General features: G+C 37.5%; 2 protein-coding genes across 5 annotated transcripts in view; both read left to right on the top strand.

Moving 5' to 3' along the window:
* LOC107713132 (RING finger protein 145-like) overlaps positions 1 to 15,308 on the top strand; it is a 23,230-nt gene extending 7,922 nt beyond the window's left edge. Inside the window, exons 3-10 of the mRNA XM_016518567.1 lie at positions 3,495 to 3,603; positions 3,808 to 3,899; positions 8,901 to 9,136; positions 9,813 to 9,988; positions 12,328 to 12,468; positions 12,709 to 12,715; positions 13,248 to 13,604; positions 14,570 to 15,308. Of these exons, the coding sequence (XP_016374053.1) occupies positions 3,495 to 3,603; positions 3,808 to 3,899; positions 8,901 to 9,136; positions 9,813 to 9,988; positions 12,328 to 12,468; positions 12,709 to 12,715; positions 13,248 to 13,604; positions 14,570 to 14,995 (1,544 nt within the window). The 3' untranslated portion in view covers positions 14,996 to 15,308. The remainder of the gene's footprint in view (positions 1 to 3,494; positions 3,604 to 3,807; positions 3,900 to 8,900; positions 9,137 to 9,812; positions 9,989 to 12,327; positions 12,469 to 12,708; positions 12,716 to 13,247; positions 13,605 to 14,569) is intronic.
* Positions 15,309 to 21,149: 5,841 nt separating this feature from the next.
* ebf1b (EBF transcription factor 1b) overlaps positions 21,150 to 22,890 on the top strand; it is a 139,457-nt gene continuing 137,716 nt past the window's right edge. For all 4 annotated transcript variants that reach the window (XM_016518632.1, XM_016518633.1, XM_016518630.1 and 1 more), the window contains exons 1-2: positions 21,150 to 21,705; positions 22,182 to 22,338. In XM_016518632.1, coding sequence (XP_016374118.1) covers positions 21,572 to 21,705; positions 22,182 to 22,338 — 291 coding nt within the window. In that variant the 5' untranslated portion in view covers positions 21,150 to 21,571. The remainder of the gene's footprint in view (positions 21,706 to 22,181; positions 22,339 to 22,890) is intronic.

Raw genomic sequence — 22,890 nt, 5'->3', positions numbered from 1 at the left:
GAGGAACAGTATTAAGAACTGCTGCTTTAGAACATTGATTTTGAAACTTGTGAATCCATTAGAATCGTTAGAAGACAGAATCGCGATTCATATATGAATAGATTTTTACGTGCACCTCTAGTTTTCTCTTCCTCTTCTCTAAAGCAGCGCAGCATGGCCTCGCCCCCTTTGCTGCGTGTTCCCGGAGGGGGGGTTTATGTAAAATTCTGGGTTCTTGACGTAACGGACCCGGGAAGTAACTCGTTGTAGTCCCTTACCAGTCGTTTTTGTAGGCATTAAACTGCCGGAATTTTAAAAGACGATATCTCCGTTTGCATTGAACTTTCAGCTTCATAACTTTGCAGATATTGTTTATGATCAAACAGCAACATTACACACTAATTACACATTAACATTACACATTAATTAACATTAAAAATGGTGACCCGTACTCGGAATTTGTGCTCTGCATTTCACCCTTCCAAGTGCACACACACACACCTGGAGCAGTGGGCAGCCAATGCTGTGGCGCCCGGGGAGCATTGGGGGTTTGGTGCCTTGCTCAAGGGTCTCACCTCAGTCGTGGTATTGAGGGTGGAGAGAGCGCTGGACATTCACTCCCCCCACCTACAATCCCTGCCGGACCTGAGACTCGAACCCACAACCTTTGGGTTACAAGCCCGACTCTCTAACCATTAGGCCACAACTGCCCCATTACATGTTGTTTGAACATTAATGTGTATTGGAAGTGTGTGTACACATCCACGCTATAATGATAAAAAATCCACCCAGTGTTTTTTTTTTACATCCCTATTTTAAAATCCCCTTTCTCAAATCAGGCTGTTCTGAGGTTCCTGGCAGAATGATGTAGTTCTGCACAGGCCGCTCCCACGATAGTTGATTGACAAGGCCATCTAACCTTAGACGCGCCTTGAGTTAGCTTTGAGCTGTCCGCCCTTGTGTCGACTCCAGTGCCGGGGAAGACAAGAATGTCTCAGATTAAGCGATTGAGGTGTTTTGTTGTTGAATGTAATAATGAACATAGCAGTCGTCATTTACTCCCGACGTCTGAGCCGCTGGAGACGCAGAGGATTAACGTTACTTTCGTTTTTGAAGGGAATACGCCGATCCCCGATCTGCCTAAATGCGTCTATGTTCGCGCGAATCATTCGTGATCCAGCTTCATCTACAGAAGAAGTGAGTATAAGGGTTATTTATGAATCTTTGCAAATCGCCTTTCCTAATAATGTGCTAGTTTGCGGCTAAATGCGGCTAAAGTTTACAATCTGCTCATCACCCCATGGAAGAGAGGGGCGGGGTGAGCAGAGCTCATTAGCATTTAAAGCGACATGCAAGGAAACCGCTTGCTATGAACCGAGCTGATTTTGACAAGGTAAAAAGGGTGTTTTTTTTTTTTACACTTCCATTGAGAAATTTTAACAAGTATGTTATAGACCTTTCATTATGACCCTAAAGAATCATATCAACTTGTGGAAAATGGGCATCCCATGACCCCTTTAAAGGTTGTTGACACTGACGGTGATTTGCAACATCAATGCGACCATACATCATTCATTTTAACGCGAGTCTGTGAACCAGTGACATGATGCCGCACTTCCGTCACCTGATACATTTTAATACAAAACACCTACTTGGAAACCATCAGCGCAGCGACTCTGTGACCTCCAGCTAAACACTCTGTAAGAACACAGGGCTGCAGTTCTACAGGCAACATACTGTATATGGCTTAAATAGTTGTACACATCTCTACCACACCTTTCATTCCTCCCTTTCCATCTCTTTGCGTGACCTGTTCTGGACACTTGATCCAACCGAGCTGATGAACTGTTTTTAATGCAATTTAATCATAGAAGTAGATTTTTAAAAAGTTATGTTTACTTGTAGAGTTTAGGTTAGCCTAATTTATATTTATCTTTAATTGAAAGAAAAAAAGTATTTAGCATTTGGATATATTTGGAGTTAACTATTACATAAGCATAATCGTTGTTCGGTAGTCAGTATGGAGAGAACAGCTTCACTGTGCTTCCAGCACACACACACACACACACACACCCCTATAGACTGTCTAATTCTATCCGGAATGATTTAAGCATCAGCAAATGCTTTATAGATGATCACTTACAAGCTAGATGCTCTCAGCTCAGTCCAGGGCAGTGTATTAGATGTCCTTTTATTTGAATATGCTGGATTCTCCCTGCATTTTCGGTGCAGCAGGCATAAACAACCACAACAAGAGCAATTGTTTGCAAGCCAGAGACAAATGACGTTTTTCTTATGGCAGAATCTTTCCCAGACCGGCTCATCCAGCTAAAGATATTTGCAGCAGAGGGCTGTCCTAGTGGAAATATGCAGGCCAGCCCAGGAGATAAATCTTTAGGGTGTTTGATGTAACTTCCTATCGGCCTGAACAGTCTTTTAGGTTTAGTGTGGCTTATAGATACTGCTGACACAGTTAAACAGACAGGGTGGCTCACACTCTACTGCTACAATAAAGTTCTCACCAATAATGTCACTGACCCATCTTTTGACCCTAAAGTTTAGGCCTAAATCCTGGTTTCTAGTTATAGGCTTTTTTATGTGGATTGAACACAATGCTGTGTAATCCCATGGGATTAAATGAAATCAATACCTTCTCCTTTGCTGTAACACAATCCTTCAGCATTTTTAATGAGCACTGTCAGTAAAAACCAGAGCTGCATCCCACTTTCTGTTTCACGTGTTTTGTTTTTATAATCACCAGCGTTGGCAAGCTAATTTGGTTAAATATCTCTTGACACAGAGCTAGTTTTGTATTGTATATATTCGTATTATTACATAGTTTTTACAGTAAGTACTATTTATACTTGCTTGTAGTTATTTGTATCTCAGTGTGCAAATAGTCATTACAAGTAGTGATGAAAAAAATCTGTCTGTACGACTAATTTTGAACAAAAATATGCCTCTAATTGACCTCTAACAATAGAAATAACCTAATAAAAGAGATGGAAATAGTCTTATTTTTTTTGTCTTTTACAAGCTACAGTAGAGGTTTTCTGCATGAATATTTAGTTTTCTTCATAGTAAATTTGACCCTTTAATGCTAAGGTTTTACCCAGGAAGTTTAAGATGTACATTCACATGCATTCAAGGTGTAGAGAAAATGTTATTTCTATAATGTTATTGGTTAGACCATATGATATTTTAGAGACATTAAATGAAAAATTTTCTTGAAAATGGTATAAAAGTTTTGCAAAACCCTGTGAAATCAACATGAATACAAAGGGTACATTTCTTACTTGGCATATGCTTTTTAACTGCATTATTGAAAACATTTTCCTTTATTTTGTGTGCTGTTATTTGTCATTGACACTTATGTATAATTTAAAACCAAACATTTGATTTTTGTTTTATGTGAAACCAAGATTGCAAAAGCACATGGTTTGTTAGTTTATTTAATGGGATGTATATCAGTATATCTTTATTCCTGACAGTAATTGAGACTCCCTTTTCTTCAGGCTATATCCTCAGTCTGGTGTTGTTGACTTTACCCCGGCAGCATCTGGTACAGCTCTACCTCTACGTGCTCACAGCTCTTCTGCTCTTCGCGGGACACCAGCTCTCCAGGTCTGTGCTCACAGCACCCTTTGCTTGACTGTATAAAACACAATGACACATTGGGTTTTAAGTGCTGACACGTTGACAGTTCTTGTAAACACACACACACACAAATAAAAATGAGTGCTTGACACATTGTGACAATTAATGCAACTGTTTAGTAGTTATAATGACTTTCAAACAAACAGTGCTCACTGACTGGTGTTCCTGCAGGGATTACGTACGTGGAGAGCTGGACTCGGGTTACGAGGGACCCCTCTACCTGGAGCCACTGTCCATGAACCGCTTTACCACAGCACTCATCGGTACGTCCTGCATCATCAGCTCCAAAACAATACCAGATTTTGTTCTCTTTACTGATGCATTTGTTCCTGACACATTATGAGGGATGAGGTACTCTCAACTAGACATGTGCCAGTATTCGGTAATGCGATATCACAATATTGTTATCGTGGGCGCTTCAAAATGCAGAGAACAATTATTTAATACAAATTATTCAGAATTTTGAATGCATTTTAAGAATACTTTTCCCGTCAGCTGGTCACAATGCACAACACCACTGTATGCTGCTTCAAAGCCGCGTGTGCACTCTGATGTAAACAAGCACGGATGAGAAGCACATGGCGGAGCGCGTGAGAGATGCTCTGGATGAAAGCGCATTCACTCTCTGACAGCAGATGGCACTGAACAGCAGAAATGCAGCCATTACCCTGGAAATCCCATAAACAAAGCAGCAGCTGCTACTTTTTGAAACGTATTTAAATGATTTAAATAGCGATTCAGATTTTTGTATTCGCAGTGGTGTTCATCACAGAGCCAAATACTTCAATATTTAGACTTAATAGGCTGTTTATTTTCAAACCTTTTAACATTTGAATCTGGACTACAGCATGCCCTAGATATTGTTTGAAAGTGATTTTTTATTGTTCGGTCACACTTTACATTAGGGCTTCATTAGTTAACATTATTTAATTCATGTATTAAACCGAGACGATGCGCATCAAAGTTTTAGTAGAAAAAAGCGTTTCAAACAGTCCTCATCTCTGCAGCACAGCTGGCACACCTGCTAAACGCAGCTCAGATGTGCAGCATGAGAGAGATCGAAATGATGGAGATGTGCAAGTAAAAGTGCACAAAAGCACTATTTCGTGCACAACATGAACAAACTACAACAGATAAAGCTGTCAGCTCTAATTGTTAACAATTATCGTCTATATTCATTAATATTAATTATATTCATTAATATGGCTTCTTGCAGTCCAGTAATCGCAAAAAACTTTGTGCTTTGTTACTTTTTAATAAACAAAGTATCAGCTTTAAAATTATGCCAAATTCCTAACGAAATTCAAACAAATACGGTTTTGGCGCTCTTTAATGCAGCAGGCGCGACCGCTTTAGTGCCTCAGTTCAAGTGGCAATCGAACCCATTATATCTTTCTCTTTACTACTATAGTACATAATGAACATGGATTAACATCAAAAGGTAAGCCATTTTATAAGAGAGCCTACAGTACAACTTACTGAAATGTCTCATGTAAAACTCATTCGGTGTTTCAAACTGCGGAAAACGTGTAAAGTAAACATTGCAATGTAATAATACATTTACCTCAGAATAACCATTCAGTGTCAACAAGCTCATCACTCAGCTAGAAAAATAACTATAAAGAGGAGCATTTTGCTATATTTATGCGCTATTGAATATTCATATTTTTACTTAACCTGTTGTCTACATGATTCGACTCCTCCTATAAAATTGCATTTTACTAATGAAGAAAAACAGACTGAGGGTGTTCTCACACTAGGCACGGTTGCCTTGAACCGAGCCCGAGCGCGATTATCCCCACTCCCCCGCTGGCCTACACTCACACTTGCACTAAACATTCCGGGCCGGAGCACGCTTACGTCATGTATGAGATAACGGAGAAAACCACTTTCGCTAATATCCTGCCGAATAATTAATAATAATTAATTTATAATTTATGCCGTGCATTGATTTTCACTTGTATGAATCAGAAAATTATTACGGAGGCAGCTGAGGTTAATGAAATAATCTGCAGCTTTACTCGCAAACTACATTTCCTGTTCATCAATAAGGTAAGAACCAGACCCATTATAAACCTAAATATACTTGATTAAATTAAATTAATTGAAAAGTGTAGTGTAGTAGTAGTAATAGAATATGTTTGCGGTAGTTATGATGATATAGCGCACACAAAATAGTATCTGTTCCGTGCTCCGGCGCGGTTAGCGCTCACACTGCATGCGTACCGAGCCCAACCGAACCGTGCCCTGGCCCACCTCTTCCAACCGGGCCAGGGCGGGCTAAACGAAGCGCTCGCACTAGTCAAACGAACCGGGCTTTGGGGGTTCAAAACACCTAGTGTGAGTACACCCTGAATGTGTGAAAGACATATGACAACATTTATAGGTGGCATTGAGGAGGAGCCCAAACTACGCTCAGTGGCCAAGTGATGCTTATGGTTCATGATATTGGTACAGATTCTGTGTAATTCTCCGTGACTCTATATTTCAAGTTGGAAAAGACATTTAGTTCCCACTTGAAGTGAACCTTAGTCATCTACAAGATGGATTAAAATGCTGATAAAGTCAAGAAAAGATGAGACATGAACACATGACAGTATGATTGAAATGTTAAAATGTAAAAAAAATTAAATAATAATAAAACACGTTTATTCTGAGGCTCCTAAAAAAAATAATTTGGTGCCTACGTTTTTTTTCTTATAGGAGCCAGTGGCTCCTTACTCGATATTTTTGCCTGGGGCCCTGTTGAATACATTTCTAACTAATTTAATTGATTTAAAAAAGAGTGAAACTTTATCTCAAGGTAGTAAAACCCAAGACATTGTCACCTAATCAGCTTTTATCAACATATGTAATAGAGGTGGCATATAGAATATCAGTTTGACAGGTCATCCATTGCTTCAAAAGTTAAAATAGGATAAAAGAGAAGTAAGCTAAAACAGGAGTAACACTCTGCAGTAGAACAGAAATGGCTAAATTTGTTTTGGCTCAGTTCTGTATCAAGGAATGTTTTCCATATTTTTAGGAAGTAATGGATGTCACTAGGGATGCTCCTATTAACCGTTTAACCATTAACCGGACGTAAAAAAATTGACAGATTAAAGTTTTTTTTTTTTTTTTTAAGGATCCCCCCCACCCCCACCCCACCTGCATGGTGAAAGAAAAGTAAGCTATACATATTTGTTTACCCACGGGAAAAAACAACCCAGGGCATCCATTTAAAAGTAACCCGATTCCGTGGAAAAAAACGTGTACTTCGCAACCCTGCATTCAACACGAGCTTGACTGATCACGGGTAGAGAGTAGGATAGATGACTGGCAGACCATGCTGGAGTATTTGCTGCTCAGCAGATCCTGAACTCACTGACAAATATCTGATCTTGTAAGATTAGATGTGCTCCTTTACACAGAGTGCGCGTGAACGCGAAATCGAAAGTGAACAGCGAGCGCGCATTCAAAAGCGATTTCAATACCCGCCCGCATATTGATAGTGCGAAAATGATAAACAATATAAGAATGTTTGCAGGAGCAGGCACAAAAATCCCGGGAGCGGAACACACACGTTGCGGGAGTGGGCGGTAATGGTCAGAAATTCAGCAGGAGCAGCATTACGAAACTGAGCTCTAATTCAGACTATCCGCACAGCACGTCAACAGTTTAGGCTAATTTTATTTTTTTTAAACAAAAACTAGACGCATTGTGCACTGAGGTAGACCTGCTATTTATTTTTGTCTGATGGAAAAAAGACTGTTCTTTTTATTTGTTATTTTATTCTGTTTTTCCTCTGTTCTCAGTAGCGCTGCAGGTATGTGATAATTTGACGATGTGTGAACCCAGGTTCTGTTGTTGCTCTGTTGTTCTGTATGCTGCTGTTTGCACGTTAAAATAAACCCGTGAAAAAAAATATTTTTAATGGGTCAGACACTCATCCATTGTATTTTTATTTAATACAAATTTATTATTCTAATCTTATCAGTTAACGGTTAATGTTCGGATAACAAGTAACGGTTGTCGGTCAGGAAAATTAACCGAAATGAACATCCCTAGATGTCACAAGAACTTGTACTTCTTTCTAACATATGTAACTGTTTCAGCAAAGTCACAATTTACAGAAGTCACAATGTACAAATTCCCTGACTTTTCCTGGAAAACCATGAAAAATATGGGTTTGGAAAAATCATCGAATCCCTATAATAGAATTTTTGTAAAATACTTTACTTTAGTGTTTTTGCAAGTGGAATCTGTAGAATGTTTAATAATATCATGGGAAAATTGTGGAAAATCACAGAAATTTCTTGGAAAATAACATGTTTGTAGATATGCCAAGCTCACAACAGATAAAAATTACTCTTTGCAAGTAATAATTACAAAAATGTTAAAAAATTTAATGGAAATTATATATATAAAAAAAAAATCAATCACAGAAAGAGTTTTTTCCCCTAAAATACTGTTAAAAGGGCTCTAAAATATTTCAACTGGTAGAAATGACTCTTTGTAAGTGCAATATCTATAAATATTTTTGCAATCCTTGGAAAAGATTGGGAGTCTAAGTCATGTTTAATCAAATATTTACCTCACTAACAGACTCTCTTTATATCCAGATATTTAATCCTGAAAATCTCTATTAATATAGAAGAATCACACTGCAATACATTAATACATTTAGCACAGTTCACAAAGACAGCAGCACCGCAGGGCAGTTTCCTCATTTTACTTGAAATTAAACTATTTGAATAGAAAACATTCATAGGCAAAGTCTGTGTTTTTGTTGACCAGCCAAATGAAGATGTACGATAACAACTATTAGCCTTTTGATTAGTCATGTCAAGTGACATGTCATGTCAGTGACGCACATACTACCTCCCCTTTGGCAACACCACCACACAATTTGTGCAATGCAACAAAGTTGAAAAGAAAAGGCATTCAGTTATTCATTTGAAATTAAAACTTTTTTGAAATAACAATTATTTGATCCTTTATATCTAAATGCAAAAGTTTCATCCCTTCAGTGAAGAGAGAGTAAACTGATAGACACATAACTTCAGTAGTTAACCCTTTTTGTTTTGTTTGATTTGAGTCCAATTGAGCTGATGTCTTTTATTTGCCCTGTCAACATGGCAAAGCGGATCACATTGTGGGCACTCCCACTGGGAACGTTTAAAGCAGCTTTTTAAAGGAGACATTGATGTGTGTTAGTGTGATGTATTTCTCTTCAGTTCGTCTGTAAGTTAGTGTTTGTTCAGTAAGACTATCCTCTCCCTCAGGTCAGGTCGTGGTGTGTACGCTGTGTTCCTGCGTCATGCAGACCAAACAGATCTGGCTGTTTTCTGCACACCTGCTCCCCCTAGTGGCTAGACTGTGCCTCGTGCCCCTGGAGACCATCGTCTTCATCAACCGTTTCGCTATGATCTTCACCGGTCTGGAGGTGCTCTACTTCATCGCCTCCAACCTGCTGGTGCCGTACAATCTGGCCAAAACTGCCTACAGAGAGCTGGTGCAGGTATGAGTCATAGGTGTAGAGAGTGGGGTAAGATGTGTCGCCCCCTCAATCCTGGGATTTTTTTTTTTTTTTTAGCATTTCTTAGCTTTAGTATGATAGGATGGTAGCTAGACAGGAAGTGAAGTGGGAGAGAGAGAGAGATGGGGACGGGATCGGGAAAGGTCCACGAGCTGGGATTCGAACTCGGGACACCCAAAGCACAATGGCGCTGTACGTCGGCGCGCTGCCCACAAGGCTATTGTCACCAACATTGTGCATTTTTCAAATGTGAAATTACTTTTCTACATGGCAGAATAAATGAATAATTTTTTACAATTTATTTTAAGCAAATTTGTATAAAAATATTTTAGAAAAACAACTAGCTACCGTTAAAGAGTTTGGGTTGGTTTTTAATTAATTGCGGTTGGTTTTAAAGTTTTTGAAAATAGTCTCTTATCCTCACCAAAGCTGCATTTATTTAATCATAAGTACAGTAAGAACAATATATATATATATAGTGAAGTAAAATGAATCATATTGTAATATAAGACTTTTGTCATATCGCCCATCCCTAAATTTTGTATAAACTTTCTTGGTTTGTGAATAATGTGGAGTAAAATAAAATGTTTTTGCCCATCCTACCAGCCAGTCTTTCAACCCTAGGTAACATCCCTGTGTTTCCTGTGTTGTTCTGTAGGTGGTGGAGGTGTATGGTTTGCTAGCTCTGGGCATGTCTCTGTGGAATCAGCTGGTTCTGCCTGTTCTCTTCATGTGCTTTTGGCTGGTGCTGTTTGCACTGCAGATCTACACCTACTTCAGCACACGGGACCAGCCGCCCTCCCGAGAGAGGCTGCTCTTCCTGTTCCTCACCAGGTCTGACTGCTGCAACAGTCCACTGTTTTTAATCAGCATGAAGGGTAGCGTCTACATTAGGGATGCTAACGATATATTGACAATCAAAAACTTATCCATGATCGATTCAGCGCAGTGTGTTCATGCATTTCTTAGCTTTAGTATGATAGGATGGTAGCTAGACAGGAAGTGAAGTGGGAGAGAGAGAGAGATGGGGACGGGATCGGGAAAGGTCCACGAGCTGGGATTCGAACTCGGGACACCCAAAGCACAATGGCGCTGTACGTCGGCGCGCTGCCCACAAGGCTATTGTCACCAACATTGTGCATTTTTCAAATGTGAAATTACTTTTCTACATGGCAGAATAAATGAATAATTTTTTACAATTTATTTTAAGCAAATTTGTATAAAAATATTTTAGAAAAACAACTAGCTACCGTTAAAGAGTTTGGGTTGGTTTTTAATTAATTGCGGTTGGTTTTAAAGTTTTTGAAAATAGTCTCTTATCCTCACCAAAGCTGCATTTATTTAATCATAAGTACAGTAAGAACAGTAATATTACCGAATATTATTAAAACTTCTGTTTAAATGTATTTTAAAATTACATTTATTGCTGTTATGTCAAGGCTGAACTTCAGTATCATTTGATCCTTCAGAAATCATTACAGTATGCAGATCTGGTGCCAAATAAACTTTGATGAATAGAAAGTTCAAAATTACACCTTTCTTATAGAAATATTTTCTAACATAAATGTTTTTACTGTCACTTATGTATTTTTTTTTGTCCTATTGCTCGTAATTAGTTTCTAATTACACTGTTTAATTGCCTTCAGTGAGCTTGATCGTTTTTTTTTTTTTTACTTTTGCACTGCAGATCTACACCTACTTCAGCACACGGGACCAGCCGCCCTCCCGAGAGAGGCTGCTCTTCCTGTTCCTCACCAGGTCTGACTGCTGCAACAGTCCACTGTTTTTAATCAGCATGAAGGGTAGCGTCTACATTAGGGATGCTAACGATATATTGACAATCAAAAACTTATCCATGATCGATTCAGCGCAGTGTGTTCATGCAACAAACGTGCAGCAGACACACAAGAAAAATAAGCAAGCACTTAGGTCTCTGACAGTGATGGGCTGGATCTCTTGCGCGAATAATTCACATTGTACAAAATATGCTTTTGATGTGATCCAAACTTTAAAAGTGCATTAAATAGAAACTAGAAAAATAGAAATAAAATGTTTTCTCCCGATATTCCAAAGCAACTGATACCATTTGTAATTGGACAGAAAAGTGAATATCTTCCGCACAAGCAAGCAAGTCAGGAAAGGCAAAACTGAATACCGGCGCATGTGAAATACTCCTACTACGGAGTGGCATGCTGAAAAAATGGGTATAAAAATAAATATTAATATTTATTAGTTCCTACCACTTATTAATTTGTTGCCACGGTCCACGTTTCATTAATTTAGTTAAATTAAATCTAAGGTACAACGTAGCCATGGTTTAATTAACATGAGGGAACAAATTAAGTCGTGGGAACAAATTCTTAATTTGTGTTAAATTTGTGGAAATTCAAATGACCAACCAACTCGCAAAACAGAACACAAAGCTTAATTAAAATTTGTGGGCTAATGTACCTTTCTCATCCAGCTTGAATCCAAATGTTTCCATGGAGGCAATGTAACATTTGCCTTCTAACCAATTATTTCTCTTGTGAACAAAGCTTTGTACTTCACATACTTCATAATGTTCACGTAAAAAGGTGTTTCATGTGGGCAAAAATGTGTTTTGTCGTATCACCGGTGGTGGTAGCGGTTAGTCATGCTTACTGGCACAGACCTATGTGCTTGTGCTACATTTGGGATTGTTTTACTTTAAATGGTGATAATGTTAATTGCAAACATTGTGATTGTGTTTTAAAATTAAATACAACAATGAGCATCATCATACCATTTAAAAATGGTGCATTCAGCGGTCTCAATGACAGAATATGAAATGGCCAACAATAACCTCCATTTAAAATAAAATGATCCCAAGCGTAACTATTATTATCATGTTGATTCATTTTACAATCCTGCTTACTAGCCCTTTAGTTTTTGCACATCCTGTAATGCTGGTGATTATATGCCACTGCGGTAGAAGCATTTTGAATGATTAGGTTAATGATTAATTGATCATTAATTTAATTGATCATGGGAATAATTGTAAATTGACATAGCTAAGCTAGATATAAACCAGAATGCATTGCAACAAGGATTTGGAACAGCGGAAAATAGGGCAGTAGAAATCTAAATCACTGTTTAACAATATGTAACATACAGTATGTAAATGTTTTGTTGGTTGTGTGTGTTCTCTGCAGTATCGCTGAGTGCTGTAGTACTCCTTACTCTCTGCTGGGGCTGGTCTTCACTGTGTCTTTCGTGGCGCTGGGCGTCCTCACCCTCTGCAAGTTCTATCTACAGGGATATAGAGCTTTCATGAATGACAACGCCGTGCACAGGTGAGGAACTTCCAACCAAATATGCTTACAGTGCTCCATTTCAAAACAGCTTTTTGCAGGGACTTGTATATAGATAAGAGTGTATACAGTAGTTTTTCTCGTTTGAAACAGTGGTATTAATTTAATGTACTTCTTTTTCAAAATCATTGATATATTATTAATAATAACCACCACATTTATTTGTATCTTATTATTTTCATCAACAATATGGTTTAATTAAAATAATTTCATTATTGTCAGTGCGGAGGTTATTCCGTTTAATTTATCCATGGCACATGATTTTTTTTTTTTACACGCAAGTAATGTTGTCCAGTGACTTGTTTGCATTATGCATTATTTCATTTATTTGTAAGGCTGGTTTATGTTTGATTTTATGTTGAAGTGTTTAATGGCTTTTAATGGTGAGACTTTATTTTTGGAATCAGGCTCTCAAAAATTATATAAAAATTTGGATTTAGATTTATCAGGCAACGTATTGGTTATCGGCTTTCATATTTAAAGAATTATCGGTATCGGGCAAAATTTTCATATCGGTGCATCCCAAATGGTGACACAATTTTCTGCTGTTTAGGTTTTTGTGTTTTAGTAATAGGACATTTATGATAGGTTGTCTACCTTTGCTATGGCCAAAGAAATATATACTGTTTCAAAGAAAAACATTTTTTTTTGTCTTGAATATTTTACATAGAAAATTATATATAATGTGTACATTTACAAATGCATATTAATTTAAATGTCTAATATAATAATATATGATGTAATGGATTACACTCTCTCAGGTTCTTGGTACACTTCTGATCTACATCCTCTTCATGGTGGAAGAGTTTCGTAAGGCTCCTGTTGAGAACATGGATGAAGTCATCTACTGTGTCAATGGGACCTACCGGCTCCTGGAGTTCCTGGTGGCCGTCTGCGTGGTGGCCTATGGTGTCTCAGAGACCCTGTTTGGAGAATGGACTGTAATGGGCTCCACCATCATCCTGGTTCACTCCTATTATAACGTGTGGCTAAGGGCCCAGCTGGGCTGGCAGAGCTTCCTGTTGCGCAGAGATGCAGTTCACAAGATCCACAGCATGCCCACTGCTTCCGCATTACAACTCCAGCAACATAATGACATCTGTTCTATATGCTTTCAGGTAAGGAGTGTTTAAGATGTTTTCAGTTCATTTATTCACAACATAAGTTCATTGAATCATTCAAAAAGTCTTTTTGAATGTACTTTCACTGGAGTTCATAACTAAAGTGTTGATCAGTTTAAGATTTTATAATTTTTCATATGTTGAATATTACATGGGCCCTGTTTTATTCTATACCAAGTTAGAGGGTTTAATGTGTAACCCGAACTGATTGCACTATATTCTATGTATAATCGTTTTCTTAAATTCATTTTAAACTTCTTAAATCAATTGTTTTAATCATTTTCAATGTTTTTAAATTCCTTGTTTTATTGTTGTGATTATTTTTTTTTTTCTTTTCTTTTATGTAAAGCTCTTTGAATTACCATTGTGTATGAAATGTGCTATACAAATAAACTTGCCTTGCCTTGCCTTGCCTTACCAAGTTAGAGGGTTTAATGTGTAACTGAGAGAGAATTTGTTTACTATGCACTCTTCACAATTGTTCCAAAAGGGGTTTTTGGTTCCTCAATGAAGCTTTCAGTGATCAGTTCTTAAAATAACCATTTATTTTTTTTCTTAGTATGAAGAATATTTTAATAATCTGAAGACCCATTTGTGCTCTGAAAAGTTTTCATGGATATTAAAGGCTCTTCATGGAACCATCAATGACAATAAATAAACTTCATTGAAGGTTCTTTATTGAAATGAACATTATACCCAAATTAATCTGATTCATAATTGAATCAAATCAAGAGATGTGGAAATCTTTATTGATATCAAGCTTCAGTAGTTTTGCACATGCTTAGTGATACCACTACATACAGTGGGCTCTTGAACAGTTGTTGCCTGTGCTCACCATCATTTGAATCTGAATCTGAATTTGCTCCCGCTAGCCATTAAACCATTTCCTCATTTGTCAACATGTTCATAATTTCACTTCTTATCTTGGCTGTCTAGTTTTAAACATTGTTTCTCACTTCCAGGATATGAAGTCTGCTGTCATCACGCCATGCAGCCACTTTTTCCACGCTGCCTGCTTAAAGAAGTGGCTGTACGTGCAAGAAACGTGTCCTCTGTGCCACGGCCAGCTCAAAAGCCAATTACAGCTAACAAGCTCTCCAGGAGCTGCCAACCAAGGCACTCCACCAGCCAATCAGAACCCAGCAGAGCTGGAACAGGAGCAGGGTGAGCCACAGGTTGAGCTGGACACTGAGGAAGGCACCCAAGCAAAAAACACTCCTCCCATGAAAACCTCAGCCGAGCCAGAACTTGGAACGGACTTGCTATCGGGGAGCTCGAAAATCCAGCCCAAAGAATGTGATATAGCGGCAGAGAGCAGCACCAGCCCAGATGGTGATTTGAATGATGATGGTTCGTGCAGCACGTCAGATGTCCATTCCTCTTCATGAGCAAATGACAACCCTCAACTCTTATCAGCCTGTTAGGTATCGCCACAAACACTTCATATTGCCAAGGTTGAGGACTCCATTAGAAGACCATAGGGATGGTTTACCCTAAAATAAAAGTTCTGTCATCATTTACTCTTGACGTTCCAAACTCTTTTTGTGGAACACAAAAGAAGATATTTAGAAATTTGTTCCAGCTGCTCTTTTCCATATAATGAAAAGGGGACAAAGGCTGTTATATGGAAGCTTATTCCTACCACAGCATAAAAAAAGAATTGCTATCTGACAATTAATTAATTAATTATCTGACAATTTGGACTTTCTCACAATTCAAAAAAAACAACTCTTATCAGCCTGTTAGGTATCGCCACAAACACTTCATATTGCCAAGGTTGAGGACTCCATTAGAAGACCATAGGGATGGTTTACCCTAAAATAAAAGTTCTGTCATCATTTACTCTTGACGTTCCAAACTCTTTTTGTGGAACACAAAAGAAGATATTTAGAAATTTGTTCCAGCTGCTCTTTTCCATATAATGAAAAGGGGACAAAGGCTGTTATATGGAAGCTTATTCCTACCACAGAATAAAAAAAGAATTGCTATCTGACAATTAATTAATTATCTGACAATTTGGACTTTCTCACAATTCTAAAAAAAAAAAAAAAGTGTCAAAATTACAAAATATTAACTCTCAATTCTGAGTTTTTTTCCCACCATGGAATAAAAAATTTGTTGTGAGTTTAATCTTTCATTTACAAGTTAGCATCCCGCAATTCTTTTTTTTTTTTTTTCCCAGTGAATTCTAAATTGTTTAAATCTCGCAATAGTTTTTTTTTCTGCAATTGCGACTTTTTATCTCACAATTATGCGTTTATAGATCACAGTTGAATTGTTAGTTTATATCTCGCAATTGCAAGTTAACATTCCGCAGTTTTGACTTTTTTCCTCTGATTTCTAAGTTTACATCTTGCAATTTTTTTCAGCCACAGATAATAAAAGTAATTGTGACTTTTATCTCGCAATTGTGAGTTTATATTTTGCAATTGCAAGTTAACATTCCACAGTTATGACTTTTTTTCCTTTGAAATCTGAGTTTACATTTCGCTGTTTTTTTTCCGCCACAGAATAAAAAAGGTAATTGTGACCTTTTTTTCCTCACAATTGTGTTTATATCTCAAATTTTTTTCCGGAATTGCGAGTTTATCTCGCAATAATAGAAGTCAGCGAGAAAAGAAGTCAGAATTGTGAGATAAAGTTGCAAGTATGTGTTTTTTCTTTTTTTCTTTTTTTTCTTTTTTTTCTTTTTTTCTCCATACTGTGAAAATATCTCCATACAAGTAGTTTATACAATTCAAAGTATCCTGAAGCTGGGATTACTTTGTGTAGGGAACAGACCAATATGAAGTTGTTACTTAAAATAATAAAATGTTTTTTTTAATATATTTAGTCTGCTGAACTTCACCTTTCGTGTTCCACAAAAGAACATTGTATGAATTTGAAATGGCATGAGTAAAGGATGACACTGTTTAGACTTCTGGAATGAACTGTCCTTTTATGTTGGTCACATGTCTCTCAGCTCAAGGATGCATTTCATGATCTGTTTACATTATTGCTGGTCAGAAGACATTTCAGAATATTGCCCTACAGAGACAAAACATAGTAACTACACATTTTGTTCGTGTTCACATTGAGTTACTAAAATAGGCTTTTAAAAACTGATATCTGTGACAGATGGGTTTGGCACAACTATGCTCAGATTCAGAAAAGCTGAAGTGTAACGATTCAATCAAGAAAGCTTTTTCTCAGATTGAGTGCTGGTGTAGGTACAGCGTTTCATCTTTGTGGGGCATTGTAGTTTTCGGTATGCATCCATATGACTGAAAATGTACATCATCTCTATGGAGGTAATGGATGATTCTTACGCTATACTATTTTGTAGAAGTGTGTGTGTGTGTGTTTTGGAAGCGCATCCCAAATGAGCCACTGTAAAATCTAGACCCCGGCAAAGTCAAACTGGAATGTTATCTAAAGTGCCATTGAGCCAGTTGATCTATGTTTTATCACAGCACGCCTCTTGTTATTTACCCCAGTTTTAAAGGGATGTCTGAGGCTGGGCGGCTTTTTTCATCTATATATTTGTCACTCTTTACCATGTGTCAGAAATAATGTTAAACCATCACTGCGCAAAACGTTAAGTTGTCAGTTTGGCAGTTGGCTTGATTCCTGGAAGCGAGCATTTTCAAAGCATATTGCAGACTATATAAACTAAACCTGTTTTCTGGTTTTAAAGAACATTAGTGGGTGGACAAGCAATTCAATACATTTCTTTCTTTTCTTTTTTATTAATATTCAACGGATGTTCCATTAAGGCCATCTTGCGTTTGCCCACTGTAAAACTGGCATGTTTCTCGCAGTGAGTGATGTTTAGTGTTAAATCTCAAAATCAAGCCACATTTCAGGTTTTTTTTTTTTTTGGTTAATTTTTTGGAAGGTTTGAGTTTCACCTTAATATTGTCTGTTGACTAACCAGTTTATATCATCAACAGCACTTCATTTAGTCATCGCAGACTTATTTTGCCATTATTTTCTGTCAGGAGAAAGCTCCATTTTGCCAGAGATGTCACGCCATACTATGTTTGCACTAATGTCATTTATAGCGAATAATATTTTGTCTTGTTGGGTAACAAATGCTTACAGAGCAGATGGAAGTATAGCTCATTATAAATGTGTACATATATGGGCAAATATATTCCTTTGTATATTCTTTTATGGTGTTTTTGATATGCCACACAGTGTTAAAGCAGCAGTGAACATTATGAAGTGTCTTGAGGACCGTGTGAACACTCTGAAAAGTGGGATTGATCCTGAGGACACAGATTTGTTTTGTGTTTTTGCTGTTTTTTAAAAGATGCATTTCAGAATGGCAAATTTGTGTGCATGAGTACGTTTGATGTATGAGCAAACACAAATGACATTCGAAACATTCTGTATCAAGTAGTTTTTGCACAATTTTCTTCAAAGAAAATAAATTGAAATGTAGCTAGAGCAAATGTTGTTGTTTTAATTAATGCGATTTTTGTCTTTTTAATGGGTGATTTAACAGTTTCACAGAGTTTCTTTCTTGTTAAGAAATTACAGTTTGGTAAACTTCAGTTTTCTGGCTTCATAATTTTCAATCTGACATGCTAAACGCACAAAAAAGTTTTTGTTTACATAATATATGTGTGTGTGCTGTGTATATTTATTATGCATATATAAATACACACACATGCATGTATACATTTCAGAAAATGTTATGTTTATATATTATATTTATATATAATATAAATTATATGAATATAAATATATGCATGATTGTAAATAGTTCAAATATGTACTCTGTGTGTGTGTGTATACACTCAAAAAAATGCTGGGTTGAATATAACCCAGCTATTGGGTTGTTTTGACCCAGCGGTTGGGTTGTTTTGAACCCAGCATTTTTTGTATGCACATATTATGTAAACAAAAACTTATTTTGGATGCGATTAATCGTTTGACAGCACTAGTATAAATATATATATATATATATGTATATATATACATACATGTTTTTTTTCAGTATCAGTAATTGAAATGTAACTTGAATGTCATTCAGCGTTGATTGATTGTCAGTGATTCAAGTCATTTGTTAGTGTGATCTTAAGTTTGATCACACGATGGCGCTGCTGCATCATGTTCACAGAGGTACTCGTGCGTTTGGTGATGCGTCTCACACTGAGATCATAAAATTACATATTTGATTAATGCTCTTTAACGAAGGAGGACAATTATTTAATAAAGCTATACTAAAATAATTTTGGTAATAAATTCGATAAAGCGCAACAGTATTATTAAACCACCTTCATATGCTCTGGGGAAAAAAAAGTAATAGGCTATAATTACATAGGCTATGTTTAAAAACAATACGCAGAAAACTGGTAGGGTGACACGACATGGAATTTTAATTCTATAAATAATTCATATTTTGAAAAACACTAAATGATTCCCACTTGCGTAATGAGCACAGCGCGTTTTTCTTGTTTAAAATATTATTGGGTCTTTATTTCATCTCATATATTATTTGGAATCCGACTTTTTTTAAAAAACACTCCACTAATAATATAGCCCATCTTATTCTTATTGTTTTTATTAATAATTAAAATCCGCGAGAAAAGTATTGTATTCTGGTTACCTGTTGAATTAACATAAAATGTACATAATAATAATAATAGTAAGTAGGCTATTAATAATGTAGTTAATGTTTATATTTATAATAATTATGTCAGTATATACTAACATCAAGAATAAATAAATCTATTTTCCAGAAGTGTTTTTAAACATTGTAGCCAATGTAAGTTGCATGAGTGTGCAGCGTGGGAGAACGAGGGGACAAACTATAAATATAGTGACCCCAGGGGCCGGTGCACACGGCTGCATATCTGTCAGTCACAGCTATACAGCTTGGAAAAATAAAATGGTTCGAGTGAGAGATGCTTTGCGCCGTGTGTGTGTTTGTTTAAACCGGAGAGGAGCGCGTTTGTCTCAGAATGCATTCCTCATAATTGCCTTGCAGTTTATTCCCCAAATAACATATAGCTACTGTGATCTATAGCAGCAAATATTCGGGTTCTCGAGGTATTCACATCCTTATTTCAAACAATCAAATGCTACAGTGCTGTCATGCAATTGAAATATTTGGAATTTCGTTGTTTTTTTTGTTTTTTTTTCACATTCTGTATTTTTTGTACCTGTGTAGCCTAGGCTACCTCATTGCTAAAAGAGGAAACAGCCCAAAATGTATAGAAATCGAATAAGATACATGTTTTTGCAAACAGGAGTATGTGCAAAATATGTAAAATATTGAATAATATTGGTATAATTCCTATCTATCATTTTGATTTATATTGTGTTATCAACCATGCGCGACTGCGTGTATATCTTCCACATAAAAAGAATCTTTTTCCCCCCCAAAGACAGCCTATGTATTCTGAATCTACAGAATCTGTATTTCTTTATAACAGCACATGATATAGAAATCCGCCTGTTTTCTCTTAACTCATTTTTGAATAAAAAAAAAAAGCTAAAGCTTATGACCAGAATAAAAAAAATCGAATTCATAAGTCAGCTCTACTTTATTTGAATGAGATAAAGACGCTGTGAAAACTCAGGAGCTGGATTTGAGTCAACATAGGCTGTCTATATAGACTATCTATCTTCAAATTCGTCCGTCAAATCTGAAACATAGCTTTATAATTCCATGAAAGGTTTATCATATTTTACAGCTTAAAAGACACTTGAGGCAGCGTTTGGTTCCTCAGATCGTCACACAGACGGAACCCTCTGGAGAACCTCTGGACAACCTTCTGAAGGCGCCTCAGATACACTAGAATGAACTTCACTGTACATTTAAAGTGCCTCAAAGTCTTTGGATTCTAACGAACCGCTAGCCGTCTTAATTCCCAGCGCATGGTTCCCGTTTTGGGAATCAATTCCTAACATTCTCTTTAGCCTCTTCGATGACCGTCAACTAGCATTTCAAGATTTTTTTAAATTTGCGCGACAACTATAGCGAACGTTTATATAACGTTCTCTAATGGTTATTTTTAGGTCTCAGGTGCAAGATCTTGTGGATTTCAAGTTCCTCCTGCCTAGAGGTTTTTGCAAAGAATCTGAAGAACCCCAAACGGCGTCTTTTCATTTTAAAATCTTTAGTAGAAATTGAGTGCGCGTGCGAATATCAACGTGGATGCAGCTGCAATGTTGCACAACACGACGACGTGCAATCTATCCGTATTAACGGCTTTCTCGAGTTCACATTAAGCTTTTAGGTGTGAATAAGACGCAATGTTTTTATTGTCCGCGTCAAGAAGATAACTAGATGGATCAATACAGCCCCATTTTGCGGGAGGTTTGTAGAGTCTAACTCCAATCAGCTTCTTCTGAATGCTGGAGTAATGCCATCTGACAAACTGATGGAGTGGGTGGAGGAGAGAGAGAGAGAGAGAGGATGGCAGCTCTGGTTGGGCGGATCTGACACTGGTTTGCGTTCGGACCGCCTCTCCCGATCCCCTCCTTCAAACCTCTGGGGCTGCTGCGCTCGTGTTTAGTTCCCCTCTCATAGTCAAAGGAAGGATCGATTCCTTTGGGAAGAGACACAAATCACTTCAATTTGATCAAGAGAGCTACGGATACAGCCTCCTCTTGATTTAGCCACTTTTGAATATCTTTTTTGTTTTTTGTCCTGACAAAGAAAAATCGGAGAAAAAGAAGACAAGAGGAGAAAAGTTGTTAGGTCATGATGACATTTGATATGAGATCTGCTTGATCGCACCAGCTGCTCCCAGGAAACATTATCAGCAGCACAGAAAAGACGACTTGCTTTTTGTTTCCACTTTGAGTCTTGGTGACACCGGGATCTGTCCTGGTTTCCAAACTCCTTCCCATCTCTCTCTCTCTCTTTCTTTCAAGCGCGCGCGCTCTCTCACTCTCTCTTTTACGCACGGGAGGTGGGCACCTGAGAACACTACCAACGGGAAGAGAGTGCGAGACATCCCGGATTCATGTTTGGGATTCAGGAGAGCATCCAAAGGAGTGGGAGTATTTTGAAAGAGGAGCCCATCGGAGCCGGCATGAACGCAGTCCGAACATGGATGCAAGGCGCCGGGGTGCTGGATGCGAACACGGCCGCGCAGAGGTAAGAGACCCCCGGGGCTGCGACTGCGATCACCTCCCACGGAGCGCGGACCGATCGTGCTGCTGGCGTTTGTTTTGAGGAAACTCGATCCGGATTGTGGAGGATTAAGCCTTTGATGCGCTTTGCTTTGTCGTTTAGTGAGCTTTGATGAGTTCCTTTGGATGCAAAGTTTGGGTACTTTGCCAAAGCTCACCTTCTTTTGCATGCAGTCACATCTGGAGGTCCTAAGACCACTGGATTGAACATGCTGGAGAAATCATAAGAATAACAATCGCCTTATAATAGCCTAATAATAATAATAGCCTAATAAAATTAATTAATTAATTAATTAAGATTTCGCGTATACACATGTATAGGCATTTTTAATTCTCCATTCAGTGGGACTAGAAATTAAACATCCATTTTATTTCAATAACACGTCTATAATATCTGAAGGATGTTTTTAACACGGGCCTTTCTGCGTGTCTTCCCCGCAGTGGAGTGGGACTGGCCCGGGCGCACTTCGAGAAACAGCCGCCCTCCAATCTTCGCAAATCCAACTTCTTCCACTTCGTTTTAGCCCTTTACGACCGACAAGGACAGCCGGTGGAAATCGAGAGAACCTCTTTTGTCGGATTTGTGGAAAAAGAGAAGGTGAGTTTCCTGAAAGAGCTTCTTCAAAAAAACGGATTTTTCAGCACCACGATGTCACCGGGCCACTAAATAGCCACGATCGCATATGCCTTTATGTTTTTTTTTATTATTATTTTTAAAAGTGCATATTATATGCCCAGTAAACAGCAAAATCATGCACATTTGAAAACCGTTGAAACAATTCACACGTGAATATAGCCTGTTGAAATAATATGTGATCAGTATGATCCAAATTATTGCAATATTACCTTGAAATAAACATGTTTGGGAATTAAATCGGATAGTTATTTAATATGAACAAGGCTAATACAGATTAATTTAAAATGTAAGATTAAGGTTTAATATGCATTTCTTACATTCATAAATAAAATTCCCGAATAGGTCTGTTAATTTTGCATGCCTTCAAAACTCAATAACCTGTATTTTGTCAGAAACAGAATTTTCAACCATTTTAATAGAGCAAAATGTACATATTTATAAAAATTTAGGTCATGCATTAAATGCATGTAATGTTATATAAGTAATATCAGTAATGGCCTATAACTTACTATA

Source organism: Sinocyclocheilus rhinocerous, unplaced genomic scaffold (genome assembly GCF_001515625.1).
Source record: "Sinocyclocheilus rhinocerous isolate Xijiao unplaced genomic scaffold, SAMN03320098_v1.1 scaffold387, whole genome shotgun sequence".
Classification (NCBI taxonomy): domain Eukaryota; kingdom Metazoa; phylum Chordata; class Actinopteri; order Cypriniformes; family Cyprinidae; genus Sinocyclocheilus; species Sinocyclocheilus rhinocerous.
Note: the sequence above shows the minus strand (reverse complement) of the source record. Positions and strands in the feature narration are given on the sequence as shown.